We start from the raw sequence: 25,875 nt of genomic DNA, 5'->3' as shown, positions 1-25,875 counted from the left end.
GTTTATACCTACCCTGCATCGTGTTAGCAAGCTGGTTGACAACTTTCATCCATCCACCCACCTATCCTTTTTATCTTCCCAGTAAGCAGTGGGCATCCATCATGCATTGTGACCTGATATATTTAGGCCCTAAGAATGTAAATATCAACAAAGAGTTGTCCTCACATTCCACAGACATACAGTTCTGTAGGAAGAGCAGGCAAACCTAAATGTAATTATGATCTGATCCGATAAGTGACATAAGCGCCATATGAAAAATGTGCACTTGGAGAATATAGGTAGGATAATTTAATTCTTCCTGTAGAGGATGGTGTGGCTAATGTGTGATACTTTGGGGTTCTCACTCATTGCTTTGCCATGCGTACTAATGTGCAGGTGTTCAGAAACACTATCATAGTCCTTTGGTTAGTGACAGCTTCAATTTACCTTATTCACAGCAACAATTTTATCTTCTTTGTGCCTCAAACATCTGAATGAGTGATTGAAATCTTTACAGCTCACTTTAATATTTGGCATTCTGTAGATCCCAACAATTGAATATCATATTAAAAATCAGTGCTCATATCTGGCTTTGTTAATTTCTTTGCTAAATTGATTTTTTTCCCTATTAAGTTGACTAATATTTCTGTGTCATAAGATGACAGCTTTTGTAAAATATTAAATTATTTGATTTTCAAAATGTAATTTTTTACTACTAAATTTGAAACATGCAGCTAGCCTATCATCTTGCCAGCTAATTAAAGCAATATTAAATTCTTTATAAATGTCCTAAGCCAAATTAGCATTGGAAAAGTTAGAGAAGTTAGGTATTTTTTAAAAATGCTCTATCATCCATTATTAAGTGCAGTTACTTTGGTTACAAGGTTATTACCTGAAATATAATCATTATACATATGACAGTTATGAAACTGGTATATCACAAAGTTTAATATTTATTCAAGTGTTTTTTATTTTACATAGTTTTCCAAAACAGACTCATCAAATCATAAGAATCTGAGAATAGGATTAAATTATGCATTGCAATTTATTAAAGTAAATTGATTTTATATTTTTAAATGCCTGAATGTCTGTAGTTTTTAAATAAGGTGTTTCAGTTGTCTTTGCAGATGTTAGAATCACCTAGTGATTTTTAAGACTGATTCTCTTCTGCACCCATTTTCCATTTCATATGTCATAAAGCATATGAAGTAAAAATACAGCTGTGAATTAAACTTTAATTCTTAATTGTGTACATATGAACAAGATAAGTTCTGTATGACAATTCTAAATCTGTTCATGGTATTTTCAAAGGTGGTCAGGGTACAGCAATTACAATGCTTTACATTTATAAAGTATCTTTGTGCAACACACTTTCACAGAGACTAAATTATTTCATCCAAACGAATCTCTGAAGGAGGTAATCTGCTTCAGTTTAGCTGCTGACTGCTCACTAGTCTGCCCAAATTCTTAGTCACTCTCTCATGAAGTTCATGAGGTTCATGTCTAGGGTAATTATTCATCTCACAGAAAGATAGTCTATATTTGTCTTGATGGTAATTGAATTCCAAGTTTACATCTTATAAATTCATTTTATCTGGAATAAAAATATTTATTTTTAATAGCTATTTGCTAAATTATTCATAGGAAAAACATCATATGACATGTAAATTGTTGGTTTTTATTTTTTTTTCTATTTCATAGATTTAAATTTAGAGCCACAAATGTCATGGGACAATTTACTGACTCTGATTACTCTGACCCTGTTAAGACTTTAGGTAAGACTTATTTTGTAGTTTACTTTCTTTTATAATCTCAACATGCCAATTGCAGTGCAATTCAGTGGTAAAGGTATTAATCCATGAATGAATGTTCAAATGTAAGTTCATTTCTAGGTCAGTTAGCCTGATTAAGGGAAACACAGTATTTTGAAACATTCTATTAATAGATGGAAGTTCCATCCATTCAAATCTGGACCTATTTTGAAGTGGTATTGGTTCTATGCTGATGTGTGCTAACATTACACTAAGCAAATATTTATTTGGCTGTTTAATATACAATCTTACAGTAGGACATTTTTACCTAATAAAAAAGAAAAGGTCTCATGGCAAATTTTCTGACTTTAACTTTGTTTTCTTCCTAATCAACTCTTTCAGGAGTTGTGTTTTTTTTTTTTTAAATTATATGCACCCAATCTAGCCTGAATAAAACACAAATGTACAATTTAGTCAGATGCAAGTATATTTCTTCCCCCTCTTTCTCCACCCCCTCTTCTTTGTCATCACTGTCATCTAACACTAAATATTCTATGTTAGACCCGCATTTAGGCTCTTGGTATGTAGTAACTGATGTACTCTTCACAAGTGTCCTTTAATTTAGATCAGTGGTTCTCAGCCAAAGTGATTTTACTCTCCAAGGGACATTTGAGAAAGTCCAGAGCCAATTTTGGTTGTCACAACTGTGGGGGCTGAGCTACTGGCATCTAGTGGGCAGAAACAATGGATACTGCTTAACGTCCCACAGTGCATAGGACAGCCCCTCTCACAAAGACGATCTGACCCCTAATGTCAGTAGTGCTGAGGCTTATAGTCCCTGTCAGGTGCTAATGTTATCTCCATTTTAGAGATGAGGAAACCAAGGCCCACACTCAGTAATTAAGGAGCTGGGCCAGGATTCTAGCACAGATCTGATAGCAGCTATACTACAAATACAGGATTTAGACCTGGATTCAAATTTTGGCTCCTCCGCTTGAGAAAATAATTTAATTTCTATAAATCTCTATTTCTTTATTTGGAAAATAGTGATGACAGTATTACCTTGAAAGATTTAAATAAAGCAACATACGTAAAGGCATTAATGTTTAATAGAAAAATATGCTTAATAGCTTATTTTTGGGTAAACTATAACCAAAAACTTTAGAAATATACTTCCTTAGGAGAAATTATATCCCCAGAATTTCTCTGAGTGGATCACAACTTCCAGTTTCCCCACAGCAAGCTTTGAGAATGTGGAACTTTGTCTGTTGCTCAGACACCCAGTGTAGCGTGAGCTGCAGTAGATTTCAGTGAGAGCTGTAGCTGGATGAAGATAAATTGTTCTACCATTCTCAGAAGTTCTCACCAGGTTTTAAACATTAATTGTATAGAAAACCAGCTTCTGCAGCCTCCACTCAGTTAATAAAACTTTGGGTCTTGAAGAAATAAAGGGGCATGTGATTTGCTACGTGGATGTTTATAGAGGAATAACAAATTTCTTTGGCTATTTGCTCTAATTTAATAAAATCACTGGTTTGATTAACTGCACCCAAAAAACTAATCATTTTAAAACAGGCTGAATAGATTTGTGATATTGAAATTGTGTTGAGCGTTTCTTCATTTGGTAGGTGATTTTTATCACACAATGACACCTCCACAGCAAATGCCTTGAAGGTATCAACGTAATTTCCTCTAGACTACAGCATTTAGAGACTGTTACCATAAGCTCACTAGTGATCCTGGTGTGTTTACTGATGGAAGAAAAGGTCAAGACAAAGCGAATAGCTCACATGTCTTATGGAGATGACATTTTGTAAGAGCAGTTCTGAAAGAGACTGCCTTGCTGTACTGTGTGGGGTTGTATGCTATGTCGCTCATAGCGTGTTGGTTTCATACAGATTTTTATTATTTTTATTTATTTATTTATTTAATTTTTTTTCTTTTACTTATTGTTGACACTCTTACGAAGATGTCCCCCACTCTCCCCCTTTCCCCACCTCCACCCAGCCCCCACAGCGCCTCCCTCCGGGCAGCACCACACTGTTTTCTGTGTATGGAGATGATGCATATATGTTCTTTGGCTAATCTCTTCTTCTTTTATCCAGTCTTTCCTCTTCCTTCCCTCTGACCTCTATCAGTCTGTTCCACATATCCATATCTCTGGTTCTATTTTGTTCATCAGTTTATTTTGTTCATTAGATTCCACATATAGGTGAGATCCTATGCTATTTGTCTTTCTCTGTGTGGTTTATTGATGTGAAGATAACACATTCCGTCATCTTTCTGAGAGGCAAAATCGAGATATTCAGGGGAATAGGAATGAGAATGGAAAGTCATAAAAGGGGAAAGCCAAGCATCAGAGACCATGGTGTAAAGGAAATGATTCCTCTGATACAGCCAAATGGCTTTCCTCTGGCCAAGCATGGACTTCTCCCTCATTTTAGCCAGAGATAGTCTCAAGGTTCTCCTCAGCAATTGTCTTCATTTTCTTCCTTTCTCTCACAGACTAGGGAGTGGAATACAATAATTAACTCTAGAAAGTAACAGAAATACACAGTCAGTTCTTGGTTTCTTCTTTGGATCATAACTACCACCACCCCAGTCAGGGTTGGTAGAGGGACGTGAAAAGGAAGGATTTCATGTATCTATGATCAGATTTCTCAGTTCATATATTATTTGTAGACCAGTGACATAAGGATGACCTTTCAGGCTCCTCCTTAGAGTGGTCTTCCATGGTATCTCTTCTGATAGATAGCAACTTTGTAATAAATAAGCATTTGCTCTATAATGCTTATTCTGGATTGGCCACACAGAGTTCTGCTATCTAGTCATTTATAGCTAGTAAAACAGTGATAGGCAGGAGCAGAGGAAATTACAAGAAGTGCAACCCTCAGTTGCGGTGAAATGAGATGCTTATATTTGGAGTATGGAGTGCACCATTAGAGTGGAATTCCTTGATGACTAGCAAAGCAGTCTGGCTATTTTGCTTGTTAATAGATTTAACATCAATTTTAGTCCTCACATCAGTTTTCTAACTAGCTATTGGATGTTATAGTTCTGTGGAGATCAGATTCACCCTGATGGGCCAGGCACCAAAGAGCTGCCCCCAGTAATGGCCTTGGTCCATGATTTGACATTAATAAAAGGCCATCGAGTCATCCGAGTTTTCAGAGAAAGAACATTGCCAAGGAAGACATAGTAGGACTCAAAAAGAATAAAGTTGACCATTTCTACAATAGTCAATGGTCAATGGCAAAAATGGTTTCATGGCTGTAGGAATGGGGGAAGCAAATAATAAAATGCACAGATATAGGATTCCTACTGTCATCATAAAATTACAAAGAATGTTCAAATCCTTTTTCTCTCTCAAATATGTCATGTTTGGGATATAGAACAATATTTGCAACAGGCTAGTGACTCTCAAACATTCTTAACAAGCCTACTAAAGACTTATATGTGTAGGCGATCCCAGACATCAGTGAAAGAAATATAGGTTCCATTTAGGTCATCAAACCACCTGTAGATAATATGTTCATTCACTGGTATTTTGCACACCACAGACAATGAGCTCCAAGCTGAGTCGCCAATCAATAAAATCTTCAGGATTTAAGAGCCTTTGCAAGGCTGTGTCTCTAAATTTGTACAGGGCATATACTTCCAAGACAGACCATTTTAATAGTGGTTGTGACTCTCAGAGATAGCATTATTTAGAAATTAAAATTATGGACCAAAGAATCACCAAAGACTGATATACTAAAAGGTTTTTTAGAGAAAGGGGCTAACAACAGTACAAGTGAGAAGGAACCAGGCAGAGCTTGGCTAGAATAGGGTGAGTGGTTGTAAGAGGAGTTTGCACTTAGGGAAATCTTTATGGCCTGGAAGAATAAACATGGAAAATGGCATGCACCATTATTTTAATCCTAAAGAAATTCTTACAATTTATTTGATTATTTTCACTCAGGATTGAGTATTAGCATTTTTATTAACAAAATTCACAAGAATCCCTCTTAAACTCTTTGAAAATCCTCCGTAGGCACATCAGTTTATGGAAACTGCTGGTAGGCAATATTTTGATTACGAGGTTTAATTATAGAGGGCTCCTGTGATTTGAAAACCACACACCTTTCTGCACCTTACAAAGCTTCATTAACGCTGAACAAGATGAAACCTTAAACCCCATGGCAAAGGCACCCTGTGACTGTTTTCTTCTGTCATAACACTTCTAGTTTCATTACTAAGATAACAATGAAAAGTTCCAATATGCTCACTTAGAAATAGAAATAGAGGGTCTCTATGTATTTTTTTCAGCAAAAGAATCACTTGCCCTCACAACACCAGAGATAGAGGGGAAGGTTTTATTATGTTAAAGCGGCAGTGATAATGTGGAGGTGGACCTCATAAACTTTGTGGTTAGACAGGCATATTTCAGGCACTTTTGGCCTATACTGAATTTATGTGACCTTGGGTTAATTATTTAAAAGATTAACTTCTGAAATCTCGTTTCCAAAATGAGAAGAATACCTATCTCAAAAAATAACGGGAGATTAAATCTGATGAATAGATAAATAAATATGATGAATGTTTATTAATAAAAATACTAAACATTATTCATGTGCCAAGACTTTTCTGAGTGTTTTTATATGTAAACTTGACATATAGCTATCATCTAGTTATTGGTAAGAAGTCTGAAGCTGACTCTTTAAGCAATTTGCCCTAGATTATAGAGCTAGGAAGTTGTGGCACCAGCTTTTAGACCCAGACAGCGAGACTTTAATCAGTGCTGTGCTTGTAACCACTGTTACAACATTGCCTGAAAATCATTAAGCGCCCCAGGAGCTTTCAATTGCATTACTATTGGTGATGTTTCTGCTTCCACAGACTTCCTATTCTTTCTGTACCATTTTCTCTTCTCAAGACTTTAAATGATTTCTAGCTGTTCTCTTTTCATGTTCTTTTTAAAAAATCTTCACCTGAGGAAATTTTTTCCATTACTTTTCAGAGGGTGAGGGGAGAGAGTGAGAGAGAGAGACATCAATGTGAGAGAGACACATTGTTGTCTCTTGCATGTGCCCTGGGCCTGGGGATCGAGCCTAAGACTGAGGTACATGCCCTTGACTGGAATCAAGCCTGAGACTCTTGACTCTGCAAGTGGACACTCTAACCACTGAACCAAACTGGCTCGGGCTCTTTTCATCTTCTTGTCTTAGCTTTTGAGGTTAACATTCACACAGGAGTATGCTTTATTTTTTACACATAAAGATATAATAATTCCTTCTTGTTATTTTTAGCAATGAATACATGTGATGATTCTTATATCCTGAAAACCACTGTTTATTACCTACTCTTAATATTTGCCAATCTGATGTATGAAAATAACATTTGCCTAGGTTATTTTAATTTATATTTCTTGAATTATGAAATTGAGTGACTTTTAGTAAATTTTTGTGCAATATTAGAATTGCCAGGATGATTAAGCCAAAGGGGAAGGTCTCCTTACATTTAAGTTCTGTTAAAAGAACTTGTTTTCTTTTAAGATTAATAATCATATTAAGAAGAAGCAGATCATGTAATATTCACCTATGTCCAAAGCCGGACATTATAAAGCCTATAAGCTTTATAACCCATTTAACTTAAGCCTCTTAGAGGTATAAAACTGGCTCAGTCAGATCCACATGCTGAGTTTAAATAATGATAATTTCAATCAAAAGATAATACTGATGAAAACCTAATTAGCCCTTTATAATTATGATTTGCTTAATTACAGTAGTACATTTTATTATGCAAATAAAACATAATTTAATTTGACCTTTTATAGAATTTTAAGCCTAACGAGGAAATGACTTGTGCTTATTCCAAAAAGATCCATGTTTATATTTTTAGGTGAAAGAATTTCATTTGCTATGAAACAATTTATAGAAGTGTCTTCATTCTATACTGGTAATGCTTTGTGTGTTCATGCATAGCAATGAATTAGAATTTGTTCTCACAATCATGGCACATTTTACCCTTTCCTAGTGATACTTTTGCAATACAAGTGTCCAAGGGATTACATATTGTTTGTTAATACTTTATATGTCATTTCCTCACTTCATTTGGCTCCTGCTTTGAAATGGTAATCTCATCTGGAAAAAAAAAAAATTGTGGTCTATGAAATCATTTCCCCCCCACTGAGGCCACTGAGTTCTAAGTTTCAGTGATTCAGTTTTACCTGATAAAGATTCCTTATTCATCTTCATGTTTCCTTTCCCAAGCATATCCATTTAAGAGTCAGCATGTGAAAATTCCTCAAACCATTCACATTTTAATGTATTAAAAAAGGTGTATCTAAAATACTTTAAAAGCTACATGCTGCTTTACTGTCTTATAAATTTTGCTGGTGATTTTAGAGGACCATGAAACTCAGGTAACTCTTTAAGATCCAGTGTTCATTTAAACCTACCATGCAGAATAGCTGCAGGAATGCTTTTATACTGTTAACATTTCATAAGCATCAATCCAGGGGAAAAATATGAAACATTAATCCCAGCATGTTTTACAGATAGTTAACCTATTTTGTCACTTGACTTTAATACTTTTTTACAGTAAAATTATAAATCATATAAATTTGATTACAATTATATTAGTAGTTGTCTAAAATAAATGATTAATAATTTATATATTCTTATTTGGTTTAATGCCTGATCTGCAACCTGAAAAATTTTAGTATCTATTTCAAAATCAATATTTTTATTCAGTAGTAAATTAAGCAAATATTTATTGAGCATTTATTAGGTGCCTAGAACTATTCTCAGAATTTGAAATGCAATTTTGAGTAAAATAAAGACCCTTGTCCTCAGGGAGCTCACATTCTGGATAGACAATAAACAATGAGGATAATAAATAAATGAGTATAAATGAGTTATAAGGTAAATTAAAGGGTGATAAGGGCTATGGAGCAGAGAAAGAGTAGAACAGTGTGCAGAAGATACAGAAAAGAGAAGGCAGGAAGCGAGCGGGTTGTACCTTTCAATTTTAAATGGTGGTGTCTCAGTTTGTTTCGGCTGCCGTAACAAAAAACCATAGATTGGGTGGCTTAAACAACAAAATTTATTTTCTCACAGTACTGGAGGCCAGAAATGCAAGTCTGAGGTTGCAGTCAATTGCGTATCTGGCGAGGATGCTTGTCCTGGTTTGTAGAAGGCCTCCTTCTCACTATCCTGACATAGCTGTTCCTTCGTGTTCGTGTGTGTGTGTGTGTGTGTGTGTGTGTGTGTGTGTGTGTGTGTGTGTGTGTGTGTGTACAGAGGGAGAAAGCCAGCTTTCTGGTATCTCTTATAAGGATACTAATCATTTTGGGCCTATCATATCAGGCCCAATCTTTATGACCTCATCATTTAAACTTAATTACTTCCTTACTCTAAGTGTATTTACACTGGGGTTTAGAGCTTAAACATATGAATTTTGGAGACACCTATACATTCATAAGAGGTGGCCAGCATAGGCCTCATTGAGAAGTAAACCCTTGAAGGTGACCAAACAGTTCTCTAGGCAGATATACAGAGGAGATACCTTTCCAGGCAGGAAAGAAGCTGGTGCAAAAGCCCTCCGTCAAGAGTGACTTAGTGTGTTCCAGGAACAACAAGGAGGCCGGTCTGGCTCCAGAGAAGTGACCAAGGTAGAGCTTGGAGGGGAAGTCAGAGGTAATGGAACCAGAGAGTCCATTGGAAGGATTTGACTTTTCTCTGTTAGAGAGGAGGATTTTGAGTAGAGAGGTAGTGTTTTAAAAGGATGACTCTTGCTGCTATGTTGAGAATAGATGGAAAGAAGACAAGGGTGGGTACAAGGAGTCATGGGTGTCCATACAATAAGTCACATAAAATAGGATGGTAACCTGCACCAGGATGCTAGCAGCAGAGATAGTAAGAAGTGAGCAGGGCATACACAATAGTTTTGAAGAGTGTAATGAACCCCCAACAATTTACCAATTCAATAGAATAATTTTTAACGTTTTGCCACATTGTTTTATTTATGCATTCGTTTCTTTACTTCTGAAGTATTTTAAAGTAAATCACAGAAGGCATTATATTCCACCTTGAAATACTTTGCTATGTGTTGCTAATAAGTGTGTGTGTGTGTGTATAATCACAGTTAAATCCAATAAACAAATCCTTGATATTATAAAATACTACATAACTTTTTAAATCATCCTCTGATATTTTTCTTTATATTTGTTTGAATCAGGATCCAAATAAAAGGTTCACACATTATCTTCGATTGCTGAATCTCTGAATCTCTTTTGATCTAGAAGAGGCTCTCTTCCTCTCTTTCTTCCCCCGTGACATTGACTCATTGAAGCAAACAGATGAGTTGTTCTGCAGGAGGTCCCATATTCTGAATTTGTCAAATTACTTTCGCTTGGTATCATTTTTTCTCTCCTTTCAGTACTTTCTTATAAATTAGAAATAAGATCTAAAGGTTTGAATATTCACAATCAGTTATTTTGGCAGGGATACTCTAAAGGTGTTGCTCCCTAGATCAAAATAGCTCACGTCAGAAGGTGTATAATATCTTGTCACATTTTCAATGATGTTAAAATTGATCAGTAACTTTAGTAGTAGCAGCAGCATAATCTTTCATTGGAAAGTTGTTTTTCTCTTCTTATATCCAGCTAATAATATGCAGGGTATTATTTTTCATTCTATAATTATCCAATTCCCTCTCAACCTTACTCCTAATCATTTAGAGATGTATTTGTGATTATTACCTGAATCACTTATTTCATTAGGAATGTAATATTGTGTATCTAATTTTTTTATTCCTTCCACAGTTATTAAACAGAATTATCCTCTAATGAAGAGCTTTATCTCCTTAACTAGAACTATTGTTGTAAATTCATAAATTGCAGTTCATATAAGAAAGCCAGAAAGAATGCCTAATTTTCTCCTTTTAATTACAAAGTTTTAGAGTAAGGAAATGGTTATCTATGGCTATAACCAATATTTACAAATTTGTATTGTTTGTTCATTATTTATTTCTCTTTCATTGAATTATATTAGAAAGTGTGGATTTTTATATTGACTCTATTTCAATCAATTTCAGTTTTTATTTATTATAAAATTTAAATTATTCTTTGACCAGTAGGAACCTCTACAAGAGGACTTTTTGTTTTTCTCATATCATTAGTCTTTGAAAGCTTCTTGCCCCATTAGGTATGTGAATAACTTTTGTTCCCCACTCCCACTTTGGATTTACCATCCACGTTTTCCTAGTTTCTTTTAGTGAAAAGAATATGTAATTTGAAGATAAAGCCAATAGGATTTCCTCAAAGATTTTGGATGTGTTCTAAGAGAGAGTCAAGTATGACTCTAAGTTAATAAGTTTTCATCAACTAGAGGTGGAGGGCTGCATTTGAAAGAAGGGAAGTATAGGAGTTTAGCTTTGGAAATGTTGATTTTTAAAATTTTAATTGCACTTCTAGGAGGCACTTGATTATACAAGTAAATTCAGTAGGTAACGACTAGTCATCATATAGATGAAAATGAAAGCAATGAAGCTGGATAGGCTCACCAAAGGAGTGAGTTTAGAGAGAAAAAAAGGAGAGGTCCAAGGATTGAGCCCCAAAGTTAGAAGACTTAGGAGAACAGAAACAAACAAATTTGTACATCTTATTAGCATTCTTGAGCAATATTCCAAGAAAATATTTTTCTGTGTTTTGAGATCCAAGATAGTATTATGTAATAATAATTAATGACAATGTTATACTTCATCTTCAGGTGAAGGACTTTCAGAAAGAACCGTGGAGATTATTCTTTCAGTCACTTTGTGTATCCTTTCAATCATTCTTCTTGGAACAGCTCTTTTTGCATTTGCAAGGTAAGAATGATTTGTGCTCCCATTCCTAGTATGCTTTGCAAGCATGATTCAGTCACAGTCCAATCAGGAGACAGAAGCCACAGCAGTTACCTGAATGGGAAACATTTAATAAATATGTGTTAACTAGTAGAAATAGTTAACTGCTAAAGGGTAAAGGGAACTCTAAGCGGTCCAGAAGCAGTAAGTGTAGCAAAGCAGATGCTCTCTCTAGGATGCGGGAGAGAGGAAGATAAAGGAGCTAAGAACCTGAAAAGGCCCACTCCCAAGGCTAGCAAGGGATGGCTACAGTAAGCACATGCAGCCTATTACCTATCAGTGGGCAAAGAAATATGACAGAGGGAAGGGGCTGGAGCTGTCCTATGGGAGCTTCCCATCGTTATTGGAGGGTAGGCAGGCTAGATTGGTCTGTAGAAGCAGACAACTCTTGCTGGATATCGTGGATAAGCCGGAGCTTCTTGTTACCATTCACCTGTGGGAAGAGCATGCACTTAAGAGGCAGCTAGAGCGTATCCAGGTGGGCTCCTGGGCTCCCACAATGAATAATAATATTGCAGCATGAACCCACAAGGGAAGTGTTCTCCCTATCCCTGTCACCTTGCAGGGTCACTCACTCTAGTGTCCTCTATTGACAAAGCTTAACATCTCACTAGCCAGCAAAGGAGAAATGTTACAGCATATAGCTCCATTATCACAAAGCAAGGAAAAGAAGAGTGGATTTAGAGCTGAGAGACAATGAAGTGGTAACACAAAAGCAGAAGATGCCAGGCTTTCTATATAGTTTTGAATAATTTATAACTGGTAGATTTAATGGAAAATATTTTAAGTCTAATTTAAAGTTTATACAGAAAAGATAATATTTACAGTAAGTGCAACCACTAAAGGTGTCCAGCTTCTTCTGTAGTGAGCCCCTTTCTTATATTTAGTTTATCAACATGTCTATACTACATTTTCTAAGTGTCCTTCCAAATTCTCAGTATTTATCTCAATTCATCCATTAGTTACAGTACCTCAGGGGAAATCTTAGTTATGATCCTAAAATCTATTTTCATAAGGTAGATTGCTGAGTTAAAGAGACCTTACATTTGTAAAAATAACCAATCTACTGATTTCCAAAGTAATTCACTAGGCTTTATTTTTATTTTACATAAAGAACATTATTCTGTATTCTGAATTCCATGCACGATCTGTTTCACCTTGAATCTCTTAAATCATTCTGATGGATAATTTGAAAGGCTCTTGAAAAAGATATCTTTCTTATACCAGATACTATTCTCAGATGCAGCCAGATGTTGAGAGAAAGTCATTATTCTAGGCATTTTAAAGATACATTGTGTAAAATGTGGGCATTGTCCTTAAGGGACAATCAGCCGTATTTATATTTTTTTCTGGCTCTAAAATCTTTTTGACTTCTCATGTCCTTACAGGATGAAGTCCTAATTTGGGCAGGGAATGGTCCTTCCTTATTTCCTACAACTTCCCTACATTTCTTTAGCCAAATGGGTCCATTCTCATCTAAACATTCCTTAGACTTCTTGTGCGACTCTGCTTTTGTTCAGTCCACCGGACACCAGAAATGGGCTTCCTCCTCCTTGTCATTCTGGAACACCGAGGCGAATCCCACCTCGTTACTTCCTCACAATAATAAGAGTTGTAATCACTTATGTAACATTTTTGTTGTTGTTGTTAATCCTCACTAGAGAATATTTTTTCACTGATTTTTAGAGAGTGGAAGGGAGGCAGGGAGGGGAAAACAGAGAGAAAAAGAGAGCCCGGCCGGGCATGGCTCAGCGGTTGAGTGTCGACCTAGGATTCAGGTGATCGGGGTTCAATTCCTGGTCAGGGCATAGGCCTGGGTTGCGGGCTTGATCAATGACCTTCTCATCATTGATGTTTCTATGTCTCTCTCTCCCTCTCCTTTCCCCTCTCTGAAATCAATAAAGATATATTTAAAAAAAAAAAAAAAAGAGAGAGAGAGAGAGAGAGAAACATTCATGTGAGAGAAGCACATAGATTGGTTGCCTCCTGCAGGTGCCCCACTGGGGCCGTGGATTGAACCTGCAACCCAGGTATACACCATTGACTGGGAATCGAACCCAAGGCCCTTCAGTATATGGGCCAGTGCTCTAACCACTGGGCCACACTGGCCAGGTGTAACATTTTATACCTAATTACTTGCTGTTTTATGAGTTGAAATTTGAATCTTTTTTTTCTCTTTTTATACTTTTTCTAAATTCAGATCCTGTTTCTCAGCTAGTGTCCTTGAGGTTAAGTACAATATTTTTTAGTTCTATATCATCTTCAATGCATAACTTATAAAGTATTGTACATGTTTGAAATGTGAAGGATAAATAAAATAGCTAAACATTACTTTGTAATATAATACCATGCTGTGTCATAGAAAAATAAGCATGTAAATTACTTAAAATGAAAAGGTGTTAATTTGATGCTCAGATTCATGTGACTTATTTTTTGAACCTGAGTTTTCTGATTGTAAATAAAGATAACATACTTCAGAGTATTTTTTAAGTCAATAAGACAGTTCAAAACACATTTTTATGTATTTTCATGTATGTAGAAATTTTTTTTGTATATAAAAACAATGGAGCATTGTCTTTTTGCATTGGTGCTGAGAGCAATGAGCTATTTCCACTTTGGCATGTTTCTTATTTGTGACAAATCCATGAGACAGCTGGAGGGGAGGAGATACAAGCTCACAGAATCAGTCTCATTTGCTCTATATTTTAAATATGCCAGTGGCTCAGGCCTTGATCAACTAATTCTAATTAAAATTTGAAACTTCAACAAAATATCATGTTAAAAAATAGATAGTAGAATAGGTTCTATGGAATTAAAGCTGAAAAAGAAATTGAGTAGCTATAAATGTCCAGTATTGTCAGAGAAGTGATCCCAACAAAGGAATTATCTGACTAATGTCTTTACTTACAAAGAAACTAAACCTAATTCCATATGCTTTTTGTGACATTCCCTTCTTGAACTTTGCTACACTTATTTTAGAATACGACAGAAGCAGAAGGAAGGTGGCACATACTCTCCTCGAGATGCAGAAATTATTGACACTAAATTCAAGCTGGATCAGCTCATCACAGTGGCAGACCTGGAACTGAAGGACGAGAGATTAACTCGGTGAGCACACTCCTTTGGGTGAACAGTGGTCCAGAGGGCCTGGAGCCATGACCCTATTCTGACCTATGCTTGTTGGAAGTGTTTGTGGGGCTCCTATTTATACAGGTCACAGAGATCTTCTTTCAAAGGGTGACCTCCATCTTCTACACACTTCTCACTGATGTTCGAAGAATCACTTAATCTTCTTAATACTTAGAGTTCAATATGAACCTCGGACGACAGTGTTTTCAACCAATCTCTTTTTCCTGAGACAAACACTTTTACACATTAAACCTTTAAAGTTATGTTTAATAATTCACTTCATATGATAGATTTTTTTTAACAGCAGATTTTCTGGTCATGTCCACATTTTTAAACGCAAGTTTAAAATAATTAAATTTGTAACTACTTGATATTGTTTATTTTTATAAAAGCCTTTGAATAACTCCTTATTTTAGTATGAAATTACATCAGAATTGTAAGTTGTATGTTGAAATTTTATTTTTTAAATTGCTTTGTATTTAAAAATTAAATACACAGTAAAAATTACCTTTGGAAGGACATACTAAATATGTGTCAATAATATGTACTGAAAATAGTAAATTTTCAATAGTAAATAAAAACAACACAGTTGAACTTTTAAAAAGTATTAACTCTGGAAATATGACATCAAAGATCTTGAACGTAAAAAGGAATCAATCATTTATAGCTGTTGTTTACAAAATCTAGCCTTTGCCTAATAGATTGACTTTGCAAGAATATTTCCAGCATGTCTAAAATAACTAAAATGTGCTACAGAGGGAAGGGACATCTGATAAGCAAGGACCTTCCAGATGCTACAGAATGAAAGTTATTTAGTGTTATCACTAAATTACAAGGAAGTTTGTTTTGTTGGATATGAAAATTTTCTATTTAGATATTTATCTATGTTAATATTCTAATACAGGTCGTTCCCATCTAAAATGGATATTGCTCCAAAGACTATGTGTAACATGGTTATATATTACCCAGGACCTAAATTTTAACATAAAAAATGTTATGCATAAAAGATCAATAGGTTCCCAAAGTAGCCTGCCAAAGTGAAACCACATCATAGGAACAATAAGGCATTACTGATCTGAGGCTTTGTCTCTGTCCTTGAAGGGCCATACTGCATAGTGAAAGGAAATTTCTACTCCTTTTTCCCTGTGGGCCAACTGAATTTCAGTAGTATTCTTCCAACTGCCTTTCTGCATTCCTTTCTCAAGGCTTTGTGTCCCCTCCACAGGCCTGGGATGTCCCAGTCTCTTTCTTCTACACCCCAAAGTGTGCAAGTGATAAAACTTCAAATCTCTCAGTGCAATTAATTTTAGTTCTTTGACAATTTAGTTAAATCTGTTCATACTAAAATGTGAGCTTCTAAGCATCCACTTTCAGACCACTTGTTAAAAGATTTTTTTTATTAATCTGCCGAAAGTCCTTAGTAAGTAGGTCGTTAGCAGATATAAAATAATAAAGTTGGGGGAGAAAGCCAGCCAGTATAAGAGAAAGCATTCCTTATTAAGGAGGTTACCGTTCTAGGCAGGCTTTTGTGAGGTCAGATCCCCTAAACTCTGTATGTTTTCACAGTGTGTACCTTCCTCTACTTCTAAACCCAGCCATTATCAAAAAGGTAGAAGATTGGGTGGTTTTTGTTTGTTTGTTTCTGTTTGTTTATTTTTTTAACAATTACTGTCATAGGAGTTAATAGAAAAGGTTGGTGAGGACTGCACAGATTGTTGTTTATTCTGTATTTATAATTCAGGAACTGCCTTATTTAATCTTGACTCCTTGTTATTTTTCTTCTGACCTTCATATTATTTATTTATGTCATTTTATTTATAAAAGCATGTAGAAGTGGATTACAAATATATTTTAAATAAGTCTTATTTATTTTTCACACAAAAGTTAATATATATTACCCCAAGTAATAGCAAAGTTGGAAATTTTAGTGTCCAGGCTTTTTACTTTCTCATTTTTTTGTTATGATTCCAGTATTTGTGACTGTACAACATTCTTTTTGTAATTCCAATGGCACATAATAATATGTTTTGTTTGATTAATTATAGAAATTTATTAAATAACCATCAAATGGCTTGGGGATTAACTCTTCATTACAGAGCTCTATCTCAGCTTTACTATTTATTGAAGTTTTTCATGTTAATTTTCACTAACTCATTAGACAGTAAGACTAGGAAAATAGTAACTAATGGACCCATAATTAGGTGCTGGAAAATCAAAACCTATTCAAAGCCATACAAGTCTGATGAGGGTAGAGACACAGAGACTGATGGTAGATAGTAGATTCTGGAAGTAAAGAATCAAGGAGTTTGTGTTTGCTTCCAAAATATTGAGTAAGTTATGTCATATGTCTTTGTTATTTGCAGGAAAGAACTTAGATAATTTCCTTCAAGTCTACCCAGCTAACATGCTCTTTTCTACTTGAGACTCAGGCATGTTTTTTTCCATAGAACTTGCTCAATTTCTTCGTTTACTGGGCTTGCAATTTTCCTCAGTGCTGTATGTATCCACATGTCCATAAGAGAAATAATAAGAGAAGAATAATTAGTCATTAAAATATTAATTTTAGGGAGTTATCTGGTTGACCAAAAAAAAGTCATTACCATGCTAGGTACTAAATCCTTTGAAGTATTTTATAATTAAGAAATTATTTACCTATTTTATGTTATCTACCTCTTTATTTACATTTTAAACTTTATCCTATAATTGTTGTATGTGTAAACTCTTATTGTTTAATTTATATTTTACCTTGTTTCACAAAAGATCTGAAAAATTCTCTCACTTTATGCTTTTTCTTCTTGAAAGGCAAAGATTTAGTACTCCATAACTCCATGAGAACATTCAGGGATACACCAAGATAACATTTCAAATTATTATTTGGAATGATAATTATATTATTTCATTATGCACATTTTATTTTTACATTTAGACAATGCAATCTATATTTTTTTAGGAAGGATATTTAATATTTTGGGCTCATCTATCCCACATTTACCAGGTTAGCAAATGACCGTTGGGTTTTGTTATATGAAAAAACAAACAAACAAAATGACATTTTGTGATGACTCCTTCAAAACATAGCCACTTAATTTATTGAAGTGAGAAAGGTTTCCAGGAGAAAATATTGGTAAGGTCAGCAATACACGCACAGGTAAAACAGAGACCTGTCTGTTTAAGATTGCTGAGATTGGCCCTGTGAATTGTTTTTTAACTAATTTAAGTGTAACACTAACTACTTTCTCAGAGGTATAACACAAAATTAAATAACACAAGTTAAAAGTTCTACTTGCTAAAATAGTTTATTTTTCACCTCCTTTTCACAATTAAGTTACAGAAGTTTTGTTTTCTTTGATGATTAATCAGAAAAAAATAGTAGAATAGTATTAATCAGTGTCTAATATTCTTACCTCAGTTTCTTCTAAGGCTCACTTTTTCCCCAGAAATTTTATGCATCATCCCATACTAATGATCTTGCCCATTTTAATCTAAAATAGGTACATTATTTTAAGACTCATGGCCCAATCCAGTAATAATGAATGTAATTAAAACCCTCAACAAAATGAAGCAAACAGTTGAATTGTTAGTTTAAGAGTATCTTTCCTTCTTCAATACCTTTAGATGCTTGCATGTTGAGTTTTTGTTAAACATATATATGTTTTCAGGAAGATTACCATTTGAAAGAATCCTATGAATGTGCTTTGTAAACTGTAAATCAGAATACATTTGGTTTTGTTGTTATCCTCAGTTTACAAGTGAAAAATAAAAGATGCTTAGAGATTTTAAGTAACTGTCCAAGGTCATATATCTAGTAAATAAGGCAGCCATGATGCTAGCCCAGGTCTGTTTGATTCTGAGATCTCAAGATATACCTGTATTGGGGGGAGGGGGGCGTGTATTCAACTCTGAGGCATACTAGATGAGATCAGTATAAACCCTCTCAAATGGACAAGAGCTCATTCATGGTATCCTTCAAGCAGCATTATCTATCAGGAAATGATTCTAAGGAAAGAACTCCTCCTTTGGAATTTTTTATTTCCTGGTGATACGGGGCAAAGGAGTGATGGTGTTTGAGTATAAGTTCAAACTTACAGAAACTGGAAAATCTTTAGTAGTGCCATTTTTATTGTGGCTTTAATAAGAATACATAGTATTTGACTGATACAGAAAGTTCTACATAAAATAGTATGTTAATTGCCATCAGTTCTTTGGCAGATTCTGGTTGTTAATTGTACTTCTGTCTTAAACTATTTTATAAGCAATGGAAACAATATGAGAATCCAAATAAGAAATGTCTGACCAATATGTGAATTCAGGACAAGAAATGTCCTCAAGTAGAATAAAGCTTAAGATATTTAATGCACATGTTCTTGTAGTAGAAAATCAAAAGTAATGCAGTGTTTGTATACTAAATAATTAATGAATCTTTACTTCCAGATACTCTTCATTTTTCTTTAGACGCAAGGAGATTTTTGTCATCCAGTAAGTCACTGGGGTGATTCAGAGCTCTGCTGTGATTTTAATATTTTCAGGTGGTGTGCTCTGTATTTTAAAACACATATTATTGAGTGTTATGTTGTTTAATGTGCTATTTTTTCCCAAAGCCATCCCCCATGCTTTCTACTTACAATGTGTCCTCTATAATAGTGCATGCTATTGATATGGTCAAGTTAATCTTTTCAAAATGCACATTGATTCATAATGTGCATGTCCTGAGAATTTGCTGTGTTCTCATGTTATGTTAGCTTTGATAGTAAAACAAGTGTTCACCTAGATTTCTTCACATGCTTCTTGTCCTATTTTAACCATGACACAAGAGCTGAGTTCGCATTCTGACAGGTGGAGGCTGGGTTTACACTTCACACAGCTCTTTTCAGCTATTGCAAGTGGTAATGTGTAAGAACCTAGATGATGACATTTCCTGTTCTCCGACTCGGGCATATAGGGTAGCACAAATCATGGAATCTTTACTTCTGCCCTGACCACTGGATAGCCAACCGTGCATGCTTTCAGGCACCCGTCTGATGCTCAGAAATGCCATTTTTATCTTAGCACAAAGCAGTCTGAAAGCAAAATGTCAACATTAGATTGGACCCCAGCGATTGATTGAGTGCCTCAGAGATAACTGGTTAATTCCTGCAAAGGATATATGAATGGAAGTAGAGAATGAAAATGCATTTGATTTCAGAATCCCAAACCTACTACAGAAGAATCAGTCTCCGTGGGCCACAGTGCTGGATGGGGCCAAGGCTCCTAACATTCTTATTGACCATGAATAGTACTCAGCATGATTAAAACAGAGGAAACCAGACCTATTTCTACTCTAATTGCATTTGGTATTTTGGCATCATAATTAATCTTGTTTTACTTTATATTAACTAATTATCAAATTCCCATTGACAGAATTAAAATAGCTTTATGAAAATAAACCTTTCGTCAAAGGACCTGCTTGATTAAATTCAAACATTTGTCAAAGTGAGACACTGTTGAGCTAAATATTTAAGTGATCACATCACCCATAAAAGATCCATCCTGACCTAACACTTGAAGCTGACCTCTCAGCATTCCAAACTCACAAGTGTTCTGTTTGAGCAACTCTGCTGAATGTCTCTCTTCGTCATCGTTAAATGTTATCCTCTTGCTTTATTCCATTAGTACCTCAGAGAAAAATGCTTTCATTTTTATAGAATCCTCACTGTCTCTCCTCTTTCATCAATTTTTTCTTCTAGTGTCCTGAATAGTTTCCTACTCAGAGCTCTTACTCCCACAGAGCTGAACATCACAGTTTGGGTTAATGAAAGCCTTTGTAGAACACCTCTACATAAATTATAGCTGGTAAAGTAGATGTGGCCTTCTTCCAAATTTAGCTTTCTGAGGTTGCCCTCTGACCCCTTACAGAGGAATTTCAGTGCTTACCTGCCTCACTAGCTGATAGTCCAGGCTGTACGGGCTTCTTTTTAGATGGTGTTATGTCATCTGCCTCCTCTTCATTAAATCCTCACTGAGAACTTCGCCCATCTCTTCACAGCGGTCAGCAGGCCTTCATCTTCTCTATCTGCTGCTTCAGCCCTACAGCCCCCGAGGTAGCTAAGCTTATGCCCATGGCTTTAATTTAGAATTCATGGTTGACAGAATACACCAACTGTCAAGAATTTGTTTTCAAACGTGCTAATGTGGAGAGGCTTAGTAATGAGGAAAATACAATTCCTGCGCTCTGGGAATCTTATTTCAGCTCTTTGACATCAGCAAGAATGTTGCTTTCCCTTATCTATTTAAAAGTCCATTCACCTTGCTTGAATAAAATAAATGACAGTTGGGTACCTATCAAGTGCATGGCACTGTTCTAGGCACTAGAAATACTGTGATGAAAAAGGAAGGAACATTGTCTCCGAAGAGCTGCCCCTCAAATAGCTAAGTTCCTTTCAACCCACTTGTCCTTGCAGATATGAGGAGACATACTGAGAAAGTACTTAGATATCACTTACTAATTGATTGTTTTTCTAATTAAATAAGAAAAATATTACATTACTGACTTATTCAGGTTGTATATTTACCTTATAAAATGAAGTTTTAGCATCAGCTACATAGTACCCTCCATTGGTTAGAATAATATTTTTAATTTATATTGAAGACCACAGAAAAGTTATTGGTGATTTTATAAAAGAATGAAGAAGGATCTGGAAGGATGCTAAAGGATGTTCTATGTCTAGAACAAATAAAAACAATAGTAAAGAACAAAAATTTAGACACCTTTGAAGGTATTACAGTGCTTTGGATAAGTAATAGAATATAATTTAAAAGTAGATGTGTCAGTGCAATTTAAAAAGTCACACTCAACATTTTGCAAAACTTGGAAAGATTAATATGTTTTACCAGAGAGATAGATTGTTCACAAATTTTTATTTTTACATCAAGGCAATAGTATTTGAGGTTCTTTTCTTTTTTGCCTAACTTAACTGGTTAGTAGAAAACACAAAGTTCCTTAATTTGTCCAGTGCCACTGTGTAATGCTAATGTAAGCTGCTCATCTATACCCTATCATCTGTGGCTCTCTATTTGGACTATATTTTAATTCCCTGTAGATTTCAACTAATTGACCTTGAGGGAAAGCTGAGTCCCTGTGACAATATGGTCTTCAATCACCACTGCCAACATAAATAAATGGTTCCTCTCTGGATCTATCAAGAGTAATCTGAGTGGAATTTAAGTTTTTGATAGACTTTTAAAAAATGAGTCCAGACATGAAATAATACCCTTTCGGCAAAAGGGCATAGGATTTAAGACAGCTAAGATTCATGTAATAAAACTGTTTAGCCTTTTATATTGGAACATGGTTAGTTATCTTATTGAAATCTGGACAATTCCCAAACTGATTTATATACTAAGGAGCTGACTATGATTTGACAGTGACCTTAAATTTCATAGGTGAATAAGACAAGGGCACCATAGCAGTAAAATGCTTTCCATTTTAGAATTTTTAGAAGTTTTGAAAAATGCTCATAAAAACAAGTAGTCTGTCTGAGTTTCTCTGAGGGTCTCCACAGAGCACTTGATTTGAAAATAGCACTCTTTCTGAAATAACATTGTTGACTTCATGCATATCAATTTCTGTAATTTTTTTATGTGTATCTGACCAAACATTTTTTTCCTAAAGGAATTTAATTACCTCATCAGTGATAAGTCAATTCATTTTCCTCATATTATGTCCCACCTTCTTTTCTAATTTTCTGTATTAATTGTCCAAATTAATAATTTCTCTTATTTAAAAAATAAAACTTTAAAACCTCAAAGCAAAGCAAAACTTAGAGCATAGCCAATACTTAAGGGAAAAATATGCCCATATAATATGAGGCTAAGAGTCAAAGCAATTATATGTATACCATGGATAATAACAAGGAAAAAATCTAATTTTTATTTGAAATAGGTAATTCATGCCCATTTTGGCATAAATTCAAGCCATCCAGATAGGTATTGGAAGTTTTTGGGGTTTTTTTAAAACTCAACAACCTTTTATTACCAAACTCTAGCAGGTTTAACTTTGAACCCAGCTAACAGCAAAACAGCATCTTTAACAGGATCCAGGATGGAGGTGCAGACTTAATAAAGATGGTCTCTTAAACAAAGGATAAAAAAAATAAAATAAAATACATAGTGCATATAGTGTATATATTTTGTATACAAAAATGTATACATACTTTAACAGCTGATTGTTCAGTTTTGAAAATGAAATGTATTTTAATAAACATTGCCTTTATAGTTATTCAAAGTGTGTATACATTTTTGGGGACACCCTATATATACATCCTCATAATTATTTTTTAGAAGAGCAAAATTCTCCAGTATTGCAGAAAAAGGTATTCCAAGTCATTTTGGTCCATAAAAAAACAGCATTCGACACTATACTGCCTTAAAAACTCAATTCAGGATACACCTGGGAGAAAATTATTTCCTCTCTTAAAAAAAATAAAAAATCCCCTTTTCTCTTCCTTCCTGTTCAATTTCCAGTGCTAATTCCTAGAAACACCCAGAGAACAGGGTGAGCAAGTCCCAGCCCACTTCTCTTGGCCTCTGCCAGTCTGAAGGCTCACATCTTGGATTGTTCCTTAAGAATGTTCACCTCTACTACAATCAGGAAACCGATCCCTAATTTCTGGGAACTGGCAAAAAAAAAAAGAAAATCCTATTCCTTCAAGGAGGAGCCTGAGGGCTCTGTAAAGGATCGAAGGGCAGTGGACCTGGCCTGACTGGAACACCGGGATGTGCAAAGGGGGCCTTTCTAAATAAAAACACCCCACTCCTTATAGCCTAAAATTTAACCTACAAATAAAAACGAGTAGCAACTGACTTATATACCAAAAAAAGTGCTTATTTCCCCACCTTTTACTATAAAGGAAACAGAGGGGAGGAGAGCCTAGCGCATTTGACCTTCTCTCCCAAGAACCTTGACTTATGCTAGGCCCAAACCACGTTGCAAAGACAGACCCGGTCACAGGGCACAGTCTTAGCTGGACAAAGCTGCCACCCCTGGGCAGCCGCCTCCTGGCCTCTTTACCAAAACTTCCATGGCAGAGTGCTTAAGAATCACCAGGCTAATTGTTTTTTCAACTCGACTTCGTCATAGACAAATCCTTGGGCAGCAGCTGAGAGCCCCCAGGTCAGGGCCCAGCCTCCGGCTGATGGGCTCCTCGCCAGGCTTCCGCAGCAGCTGGCGGGTTTGCAGCAGGGCCCGCATGCAAAGCGCCCTCCGCACACCGGCGGGGGTCTGCACGCGCGGCGGCGCCTCCTGCCCGCGGCCCTGCCCTTCCGAGCGTAGGAACCCCAGGGCCAGACCGCAAGGCCCCTGCAGCGCGCTCGGCCCGCCCGCGGCCGCCTGGGCGAGCGGCTCCCAGGCCTGCGCTTTGCGGGAACTGGCCCGATGCGCCCGGACTGTGGGCGCGGGGGGGGCCTGCTCGGCCCACGCAGAGAAGTCTCCGTGACCAGGACGAGCACCGCCAGCGATGCCTGTAGAGGCTCTTTGTAAAGGTTTTCCAAACCGGGCGGAGGTGGAACAGGCCTTTGAGCGCTGAAGCTGAGCCCGTGAGCTTGGCGGGTCCGTGATTCGGGTCCTGTCCCAGGATGACCACCTTCGGGCCCCACGTCACACATCTGGGCCCTGTGAAGACTTGGTGTGGGGGTGCGTGACCTGCACTGTCTTCTTCTGCAGCGAATCCCCTTAGCCCTACGAAACACGGGTTCCCACGCTCGCCGCGGAGGGGCCCCCTCCAGCTCCCCCTGGAACCCGTGGCCCTGAGTCCAGGGGCGGGGGGCGGGCCGGGCCCCCTGCTCCCGCGGCTCCTGGGCTGCGGGGCCTCAGCTTCCCCGCGCTGCTGGCTGCGGGCCACGGGGGCGGGGGGCTCCCAGCTGCAAACACAAGGCTGCTTGGGGGGCTCCTGGAAGAGGAGAGGAGCGGGGAGAGGAGAGGAGAGCGTCTTCTGCAGTCACCCCGAAGCCCAGGGAGAAGCGAACGCCCGCTGCCCGGGGCCCTGCCAGGCTGGCCTGACATTTTTTATTTCAAACATAAATGTGACATAAGCATAGACAGGACAATTACATAAAAATTAGACTATTAGAAGCCTTGTTTCTTGCATTATATAAATCCAAATGTGAAGGGCAGATTGCAGAAAGCGATTGGGTTTAGATAAAGAGAGTGATACAAACGAAAATAAAGCGATTTTATTGTACCTGTACCATTCCCTAGCGCCTGTTAACTTCTAAGGTTAGGTGATAAGATAGGCCTTTGTGTACACTCTACACTGTTTGTTAATACAGATCATGCTTATCCAAAGCTTTGAGTTAGGGCCTTCTGAGAATTCTCAACTGCTTAGTATTTTAGTGAGAAAAAAAAAAAAAAGATTCAATTCAGATGCACTCATAGTAATCAGAGCGCTTATATTCAGCTTACTGTGTATCTTGGTCTGAACTCATCCATTTGTATACTTAATGGTTTACCCATTGTCTGCTGTGAATGAGTTCATGAGAGACTTACAGTAGATCAAGTGTGATTCCTCCCCCCCTTCAAGTACACATGAATCTTAATGCATGTTTCCTTAATGCAGGCACTTAAATGGCCACAATATAAGGTAGAAGGTGATTTGTCCCCAAAATTTGGTTTCACAGAAGGAAGATACTATTTTCTCTGTGATAGAACAGAGAGAATTCCATGGAGCAGTTAACATCTGAATCAGCTATTAAGGGATCAATAGAATCTGCTTGTGAGAAAACACCTGGAATGGTACAAACTGAGGGAGGGGGGGGAATCCCAAGAGGATATCTGGAGTTCAAACAGAGTGTATGAAGGGGAAATGTAAGAAATGATGTCAAAAATGTGGGCATGATTAGAAAGGCTTTCACATGATTACATGAAAACTGAGTTACTACAGTCATATTAGAAATTCATTTGGGATCTTGAATTGAGAACTGGAAAATCAGACTTGGATTTGAAGTCTAGATATTTGTGACTACTTTTATGCAGAAAATTTGATTAGGAATAAAATAGGAAATCTTGCTGCTCAATCTAGCACCCTCTCGTCTATCCATATTTGAGTAAATATAAGACAGAATATTCTTGTAGAAACAAAAATCTTCTCTATACCAT

At 36.5% G+C, this 25,875-nt stretch overlaps 1 protein-coding gene across 1 annotated transcript in view; it reads left to right on the top strand.

Annotated features, from left to right (window-relative positions):
• Positions 1-25,875, top strand: part of PTPRQ (protein tyrosine phosphatase receptor type Q) — a 237,961-nt gene that overhangs the window by 184,672 nt on the left and 27,414 nt on the right. Inside the window, exons 51-53 of the mRNA XM_087814520.1 lie at positions 1,681-1,754; positions 11,483-11,582; positions 14,598-14,726. Coding sequence (XP_087670646.1) covers positions 1,681-1,754; positions 11,483-11,582; positions 14,598-14,726 — 303 coding nt within the window. The remainder of the gene's footprint in view (positions 1-1,680; positions 1,755-11,482; positions 11,583-14,597; positions 14,727-25,875) is intronic.

Source organism: Miniopterus natalensis, chromosome 2 (assembly GCF_054644295.1).
Source record: "Miniopterus natalensis isolate mMinNat1 chromosome 2, mMinNat1.hap1, whole genome shotgun sequence".
Classification (NCBI taxonomy): Eukaryota; Metazoa; Chordata; class Mammalia; order Chiroptera; family Miniopteridae; genus Miniopterus; species Miniopterus natalensis.
This window is presented reverse-complemented; position numbering and strand designations above follow the sequence as displayed.